Source organism: Siphateles boraxobius, unplaced genomic scaffold (genome assembly GCF_051911475.1).
Source record: "Siphateles boraxobius isolate OS27281-9 unplaced genomic scaffold, OSU_SipBor_1 108, whole genome shotgun sequence".
Taxonomy (NCBI): Eukaryota; Metazoa; Chordata; class Actinopteri; order Cypriniformes; family Leuciscidae; genus Siphateles; species Siphateles boraxobius.
This window is the reverse complement of record NW_027508709.1, coordinates 682,501-692,500: the sequence shown is the minus strand read 5'-3', so window position 1 is coordinate 692,500 and position 10,000 is coordinate 682,501. Positions and strand designations below refer to the sequence as shown.

The 10,000-nt window shown below is 40.4% G+C and overlaps 1 protein-coding gene across 1 annotated transcript in view; it reads left to right on the top strand.

The window, feature by feature from the left end:
* The window catches only part of LOC143756686 (inositol polyphosphate-5-phosphatase A-like), a gene marked incomplete at its 5' end in the record, with an annotated part of 76,085 nt that overhangs the window by 3,405 nt on the left and 62,680 nt on the right, over positions 1 to 10,000 (top strand). The window contains one exon of the mRNA XM_077247263.1: positions 4,703 to 4,787. Within this exon, the coding sequence (XP_077103378.1) occupies positions 4,703 to 4,787 (85 nt within the window). The remainder of the gene's footprint in view (positions 1 to 4,702; positions 4,788 to 10,000) is intronic.

The window sequence follows — 10,000 nt, the reverse complement described above, 5'->3', positions numbered from 1 at the left end:
CTGGACGCCACACAACTATTCTTTGTCACTTTATGGATGGTCATCAGTCAACTGTCAGCCGGCTCAAAGAGACTCCCAGCTAAATGTTTCCCTTTTGGCTTTTCCCAGAACAACAGGCTGAAAGGGAAAGAGCGAGCGAGAGCTTGTGTGTGTGTGTGTGTGTGTGTGTGTGTGTGTGTGTGTGTGTGTGTGTGTGTGTGTGTGTGTGTGTGTGTGTGTGTGTGTGTGTGTGTGTGTGTGTGTGTGTGTGTGTGTGTGTGGAGAGAGAACCAAATGTGTCAATAAGTGGAAAGTTTTTAACAGTTTCTGCTGTTGTTTTTCACCGTCACACTGAGCACATAAACAAGCATTACACGACAGATTGACATTTCAATTGCAGATTTTCATTTATTTATTTACACCTGTTTTATTATTGTAATGTTTCTTTTACTTTATTTGCTAAATGTCACAAAAATAGTATAGTTATTATGTTACACTTAATTTTCTATTATAAATTTTTTTTTTTCCAATCACAGAACTGTTGGTAGATTTTGAGATTCAATTGTGCAGTTTATATTTACTTATTTTGCTGATGCTTTTATGCATAAAGTGGCTATTTTAATCACTGTTTTTTTTTTACAATTTTTTTAAATTAAATGTAAGACAAACAACACAAAGTATTTACATTTATAATGAGACGTTCAGAGAAGTAACAACCATTACAAAAACACACGTCAAAATAATACTAATAATACTTATTATACACACACACACACACACACACACACACACACACACACACACGTGCATATATGTATATACAGGATAAGTAACAACCAATTACAAAAACACAAGTTTATTTTTACGTTAAAATAATAGTAATAATAATTATTATATATTCACACACACACTCACACACACTCACACACACACACACACACACACACACACACACACACACACACACACACACACACAAGTATATTATGTATATACGTTAAAATAATAGTAATAATAATTAATATATATTCACACACACACACACACACACGAGTATATTATGTATATACGTTAAAATAATAGTAATAATTATTATTATATATTCACACACACACACGAGTATATTATGTATATACAACGTAATATATGTATATTATATAAATGTTGCATCATCTTTGCACAGATTTGAACATCAGATTCGGCATCACTAATTTAAACTACTATTAATATAGTTTAATATGTTTCTCTTCATGTGTGAATAATTTGATGAGTGGTATTGTGTGTGTGATGAAGATGGTGCGGTGTGTAAAGTTCATGTGAGATGTGTGTATGACGGACAGGGATGTGTGTGTGTGTGGCGGTGATTTGTGGTGTTTTTGTGTCTGCTGGTGTGTGTTAGTGCGCCGCTGGTGAATGGAGGTATTAGTGTCGATCAGCATTGACTTTGTTCACTGCCTTCTCACCCTGGGAGGCCCAGAGGTCAAAGGTTAATCAGTCAGCCAGGCCCCTTCACACCCTACACACACACACACACACACACACACACACACAGCCTCCATACACTACCAGCACGACCCCACACACACACACACACACACACACACACACACACACACACACACACAGACACACACACACACACACACACACACATCATTCACTCACTCACTCACTCACTCACGCACTCACACACACACACACACACACACACACACACACACACACACACACACACACACACACACACACACACACACACACACACACACACACACACACGTAGTGTTTCCATGTTTTATGGGGACTTTCCATAGACAATGATTTTTATACTGTACAAACTGTATATTCTATTCCCTCACACTAACCCTACCCCTAAACCTACCCATCACACACACACACACACACACACACACACACACACACACACACACACACACACACACACACACACACACACACACACACACACTAACCCTACCCCTAAACCTACCCATCACACACACACACACACTAACCCTACCCCTAAACCTACCCATCACACACACACACACACACACACACTAACCCTACCCCTAAACCTACCCATCACAGAAAACTTTCTGCATTTTTACATTTTCCTCATGGGGACCAAAAAATGTCCCCACACGAACAAGGATTTAAGATATTGCCATCCTTATGGGGACATTTTGTCCCCATAATGTAGGGTTTACCAGGCCACACACACACACACACACACACACACACACACACACACACACACACACACACACACACACACACACACACACACACACTCTCTCTCTCTATCACACAAACTCACACACACACACACACACACTCTCTCTCTCTATCACACACACTCACACAAACTCTCTATCACATGCACTCACACACACTTTCTCACTCTCGATCTCACACACACACACACCTGACAGCTTCGAGGGAATGTTGTGAACTGCATCAGTCAGAGGGTGGTCACCTCTGAAGGTCAAAGGTCAGTCCCGAGGCCTCGGTGGTCCATTGAGCCGTCAGTGAACACATTCCCGGGAATACCAACATTCCCCTGATTCCCTGATTCCCTGATTCTGCTCCAGTGGGACAAAAGCTGTGAGCTTCACTGGTGTTTCCACAGCAGCGTCAGTGAGCCGCTACACACACACACACACACACACACACACACACACACACACACACACACACACACACACACACACACACAGGTGTCTCACACACACACACCAGCACATGCTTCTGACACCATACCTGTCAACATTCATACGCATTACTGCTCATTTATTTATATATATATTTAGTGATGATTTACAAAATTACAAATATTATTTAAATTATATATATATATATACAAAAATATCTTAATGTATATACATTTTAAATTATTTAAATTTATATTAAATAAATAATTAATAAATATAAATGATAAAAATATGCATTTGACTACAAACTCAAAATGTACAGTAAAATTAAAATTGTAATTTGAATAAAATAAATAATATTTTATGAAAAACATTTGATAACAATACCATAGAATTAAATAATAATTAATATTACAAATACATGTAACTACTAAAACAAACTATATCTTACATATAATTTTTCCCCAAAATTAATAAAATAATGTAAACAATAATTAATAAATAAATATTGCAAAATATTATTTATTGAAATGATGTGGTGGTTTCTTCCTGTCTGCTGTGAAAAGGCTCCTGCATCCTAGTTTTTTTGTCATGTATAATACGGTGATTTGGTTAGAATATGAATATGGATACTTGTGTGTGTGTGTCTCTGTTACAGTGTGTGAATGTGTGTGGGACCCCCCACCTGACCCATTGAGGAGTCTAATGTGTGGCCCTCAGGGGCCCCAGGGGCCGGGCTAAAAGTCAGCGCTAGAGCTTTAGGAAACGAGCGTGTAAACAGAGCGTTACCTTCTGACCCGCCGCTCATGACTCGAGTCTGAGGACAAAACCAGCGCATTAGACATGCCTATTACTGAGATAAAGCCTCTCTCACACACACACACACACACACACACACACACACACACACACACACACACACACACAGAGAGAGAGAGAAAGACGCTTTACTCCAGCTCAAACCGCTCTCCTTTCAGACACACTTACTCACATATACAGTCAAAGCAAAATATATTCAGACTCCTTCAACATTTCTCACATCATCATCAGTTTATTCGCTATAGTTTAGAAAATGGTAATAAAATATGAGCAGAACTCTATTGATATTTGACTGGTTTTGTCCGTCCTTCTGTTAGACTCTCACACATGAATTATGTTGAATATCTGTCAGCTGTTAAATTTAACTACACAATTAGATAATACCAGTTTAGCTCAACCAGTTACCAAGCAATGCTTCATGTTGTTCAGTCTGTGTGTAAAAAGCTGCATTAGTTATTAAAGAAAAAACACTTCAGCAAAACATGATCAGCTCAAAGTGTCCCAATCATGTTTGCTCCCGGATGTTTATAATGTTACTGGTCGTCTCTGTATGAAGAATATCTGTGTATAATATATCACTTTATTTTGCTCTCCTCACTTACATTAATGAACTATAGTGTCCTGCACACACTAGTGAAAACATAATATCTAGTGTCTGATTATATTTTGGTTTGACTGTATATACTGTATATAGTATTAGTAAATAGTTACACTGACGGTTAGCATGAGCTTCTGAAGGTGTTCTCTGTGTTTTACTCTGCTGGAGATCGTGAGCTCGAGTGCTCGAGATGTAAAAGTGTGTGTTTTATGAGCGCGGAGAGCCTTCTCTTTTACGGGGCCATAAATACATTGTTATTAGGTGTTGGGAGTGAGCTGAGATTTATCCTGGCGATTAGCCGGCCTAGCTTCCTCTTTCCATTAATACACACACACACAGACACACACACACTATAGCTCCAATTCTTCATCACTCTCTCAAGTAAATTATTTGCTATGAGGAGTTAATTATCCCTCGTTTAAGGTGCGTTTTTTAAGCGGAAAGAGGCGTTTCTGAGACCTCTTGAGTTCGGCACTTCATGAATCGTTCTGAGAGTGAACTGAACACACACACACGTTCAGTAAGAGTGTGACATCACAGCCGATCAGCTGTCAATCATCTGTCACTCACACACACTCGTCCACTAGGTGGGGCTGCTGCACAGATCATGTCTGACGTGTGTGTGTGTGTGTGTGTGTGTGATTCTCTGCAGGATCACGGATCAGCGGTTCGAGCGACTGCCGTATTTCATTTTCGGGGACTTTAACTTCAGGTTGGACTCCAAGCAGGTCATTGAGGTCAGTTAAACACACACACACACACACACACACACACACACACACACACACACACACACACACACACACACACACACACACACTCCAGCCCTGCTCACAATAGCATTCTATCATACGTTTTAAAGTACTACATTTGTTAAAAAGTGAAACACTGCACAACATTTTGCTTCAAAAGCGAGTTACTTCCTGTATTAGTCATGTGACCGTGCTGGTGCATACTATCATTCAATATATAATATTGTATATATATAATATAACGTATTATACCTCCGTGACCTACTGCATTTGCTAAAATGTGCAACTGAACACACCACTTGAGTCAACTAAAACAAGTTATGTGTCCCACAATGCATTGTGCTCGAATTGACCGTCTATTTCCAGGTTTAACATCAACAGAAAGTGTTTTTAACATCATCTTTACTTCTCATTAGCTCAGACTGACAGAAGTTATGATATTCTGACATGAAATACCTGAACATGCCGGTAATGCTTTGAAACAAGCATGAAATGACAAGCTGAATTTGAATGCAAACTGGAACGTTTTTCTGCATTTAAATGTGATTGGAGCTCTTGTGTTTTATTATAATGCATTCTTTTGCAAAAAATCTAACCTTTTGAAATTATTACATTTTAAAACTTTGTGAATACACACACACACACACACACACACACACACACACACACACACACACACACACACACACACACACACACACACACACACACACACACACACACACACACACACACACACACACACACACACACACTCTTGTACATCTATCTTTATGAGGACATTCATTGACACAATGCAATCTCTAGCCGCTTACCCTAACCTTCCTCATCACAGCTAAGTGCTTAACCCGAACCCTTACCCTAAACCTACCCTTAACCTAATTATAACCTTATCCCTAAAATCAGGTCTTGACCCGCAAACAGGCCTTTAAAGGGTCTCAGAAAGTGAGGACCGGCCAAAATTTCCTCACTTTACTCTCTTTGTCCTCACTCCAGTAGTCTAAAACTCAAACTGGTCCTCACAAAGATAAATGTACAAGTACACATTGTACAAGTACACACACACACACACACACACACACACAAATTGTGTGTGTAATTTATTCCTGTGATCAAAGCTGAATTTTCAGCATCATTACTCCAGTCTTCAGTGTCACATGATCCTTCAGAAATCACTATAATATGATGATTTGATGATCAAGAAACATTTATGATTATTATCAGCGTTGAAAACAGTTGTACAGATTTTTTTGTGGATTGTTTTGATGAATATAAAGTTCAAAAGAACAGCAAATTACACTTTATATTCCAACAAAAGACTGAAAATACATCCTTGGTAAGCAGAAGAGACTTATTTTAAAAACATTAAAAATTCTACCAATCCCAAACTTTTGAACAGCAATGTATATGTATATATTTGATATTGTGCTGATATTTGATATTATGATGAAAACACGTGCTGCTGTATTTCAATAACTAAAAACAGCGGGACATAAATGTAAAAAAAACCTTAATGTACTAAAACTGTGATATTAAAAGACCAAATTCATCACTCAGCTTATTGATGATGCATTTATATACAGGCGAGGAGATGAGGGAGAATATAAATGCAACGAGCGAAATGGTTAATCGTTTTCTTTATAATGGTAAAAACCTCTTAACAAGAAACTGCGCTTCTATTCTGATGAATCTGCATCATTAATAACCATAAGTCTTTTAATATCACTGTCTTCCTACAGCACTCAGTACAAACCTGCTGAAAATGAATGGAGGGGACCCTTCAGTGTGTGTAAAGAGTGTGTGTTGCGTTTCTCCCGCTGAAGGGTGTTTTAAAAGGCGTCATTAGCACACAATGAGTGTGAGTGTGTGTGAGTGTGTGTGAAAAGCCTCCTCACATAACAAAGCTCACGAGGGCCGATCCGCAAACACAGCTGGGCTCCTGAGGGCCCTAATGAGCCGTATATCTGCGGGCCGTAAACCAGCGCTGTGTGTGACACGCTCATTGTTCTCACTCAGGTCCTGTGTGTGTGACGAGGCTCATTGTTCCCACTCAGGTCCTGTGTGTGACAGGAAGGAGGTGCTCGTTGAATTGCTGTTCGCGATCTAATGATGCAGGACGGGTTTCATCTTGTGTGGTTCGTTTAAAACATTCAGCTCAAGGCCTTGTCCACACTAGTACTCTTTCGTTATTATTTTCATATCCTGGCAACCGCCTAGCAACGAGCCAAGTCACCTTTATTTATACAGCGCCTTTTACAATACAGAGTGTTTCAAAGCAGCTTTACAGAGATAACAGGAAAATAATGCAACAACGTTTGTTTTTAGAAGAAAATAGTGTCACAGTCCAGCTTAAGTTAAGCTCAGTGATGGTTCATTTTTGTTGTAAAAAAAAAAAAGTTATTAATTTAGTTATTTATATATATATAGGAGAAAACTATGATGTCATCGTCCAGCTCAGTTCAGTTCTCATATAATGGTGTCAATGCAGGAGATCAATAATAGAATATTAAATTAAATATCCCCAACTAAGCAACCCATAAGCAAATGGCGACAAAGGCTAAAAAGCAACACCCTTGCAACCACCCACCATACCCTGGCAACCACATAGCAACACCCTGGCAACCATCCACCATACCCTGGGAAACTCATAGCAACTCCCTTGTAACCACTCAGCATACCCTGGCAACCACATAGCAACACCCTGGCGACCACTCAGCATACCCTGGCAACCACATAGCAACACCCTGGCAACCACTCAGCATACCCTGGCAACCACATAGCAACACCCTGGCAACCATCCACCATACCCTGGCAACCTCATAGCAACTCCCTTGTAACCACTCAGCATACCCTGGCAACCACATAGCAACACCCTGGCAACCACTCAGCATACCCTGGCAACCACATAGCAACACCCTGTCAACCACCCAGCATACTCTGGCAACCACATAGCAACACCCTTTGCAACCACCCAGCATACCCTGGCAACCACATAGCAACACCCTGTCAACCACCCAGCATACCCTGGCAACCACATAGCAACACCCTTTGCAACCACTCAGCATACCCTGGCAACCGCATAGCAACACCCTGGCAACCACCCAGCATACCCTGGCAACCACATAGCAACACCCTGGCAACCACCCAGCATACCCTGGCAACCACATAGCAACACCCTGGCAACCACTCAGCATACCCTGGCAACCACATAGCAACACCCTGGCAACCACCCAGCATACCTTGGCAACCACATATCAACATTCTTGCAACCACTCAGCATACCCTGGCAACCACATAGCAACACCCTGGCAACCACCCAGCATACCCTGGCAACCACATAGCAACACCCTGGCAACCACTCAGCATACCCTGGCAACCACATAGCAACACCCTGGCAACCACACAGCATACCTTGGCAACCACATAGCAACATTCTTGCAACCACTCAGCATACCCTGGCAACCACCCAGCATACCCTGGCAACCACATAGCAACACCCTGGCAACCACTCAGCATACCCTGGCAACCACATAGCAACACCCTGGCAACCACCCAGCATACCTTGGCAACCACATAGCAACATTCTTGCAACCACTCAGCATACCATTCTTGATCAAATAAATGCAGTCTTGGTGAGCATAAGAGACTTCTTTCAAAAACACTTTTAAAAACACTGTTACCAACCCCAAAACTTTTCAACGGCAGTGTAAAATGCCTGAATGTTATTGTGTTTTATTGCAAAATATCACAGCCAGTGACATTTATTGTAAAGAAAGATGCTCAAACACACTTTACAAACAAAACATTTGGCAAAAACATTTGTTGAGTTTGAAATGCTAAATCAATGTAGTGTTAAACTTGAAGACAGTCAGTATAGTTTGTTTGTAGTTAATGGATGATGTTCATCATAAATCCACTAAAATACTCCGAAACACCAGCGGATTCAAGACGTCGAACATGCGGTCAGTGAAGAGAACACACTAATACACATTCGTTTGAAAACGCATCTTTTTCTCTCCGTTTTGGCCTGTTTTTATTAATGAAAACGAAGCTTTTTGAAAACGCTCTCCAAAGTGAATTCATTTGAAAACGCTGTTTTCTTGTTGTAGTGTGGGCTGTGAAACGATGATGTAAGTTTAGTCATGTGCCGCATATTGAACCAATAGATATTCATGTTTATAGCGGTGTTGTGCCTGTCAAGTGCTGTTCACTTTCACACTTGGTTGGTTGCTACGGTGTTGCTAGGCGGTTGCTAGGGTATTCTGGGTGGTTGCTATGGTGTTGCTAGGATATTTTGGGTGGTTGCTAGGCAGTTGCTAGGGTGTTCTGGGCGGTTGCTTGCTATGGTGTTACTAGGTGGTTGGTAGTTGTCACAGATGGTTACTATTGGAGTTTTTAGCATTTTCTCGGCATGATTTAGCATTTACCTAATCGCTATTAGCATGTAGCTATTCAGAGCTAGCATGTGCAGCATGTTGGAAGTCAAACCAACTGTTTCTAAAATATGTTACTTCACACACACACTCCTGCACAGACGACAGAATACACTCGCATCTGCTGTCCTGCAGTGACACATGAGAACAGTTTTAGTGTTTTACACCAAACATATAATAGTGAGTGAGAGAGACCTGGACGATCAGTGAACGATGAGATATTCTGATGAATAAAATGATCCTGCCAGAAGAATTGTGTGATAACTTTATTATTTATTTTTCTATCATCTCAGTGAGCTTTTGTGAGTGTTTACGCATGCGCTGTGAAGGTGAATTCAGCGTTTCGTGAAAACGCTAGTGCGGACGGAGTGTATTTTTAAACGAAAACACCGTTTTAAATGTTTCCGGATTAATGTAGACGTAGCTTGAGTCATTCTGGTTCTCAGATACTCTGGTTATGTGTGTGTGTGTGTGTGTGTGTGTGTGTTCGGGGTTCAGGTAATGTTACCCATAATCCCTTTCTGCGACAGAAGAGGAGTTTGTGAAGTTGAATTTGAATGCAAACAGAAGTTTTTTAGAATATTCTTAGTGTGATATAGTATTACACTTAAAATATCTTTTCTATTGTAATATTTTTAAATTGTAATTTTTTCGCGTGATGCAAAGCTGAATCTTCAGCATCATTGCTCCATCTATCCGGGTCAGTTGAGGCCGATGTCTAATAAACGCATGCTCTGCTGGATTAATGACTTCAATGCACTTTGA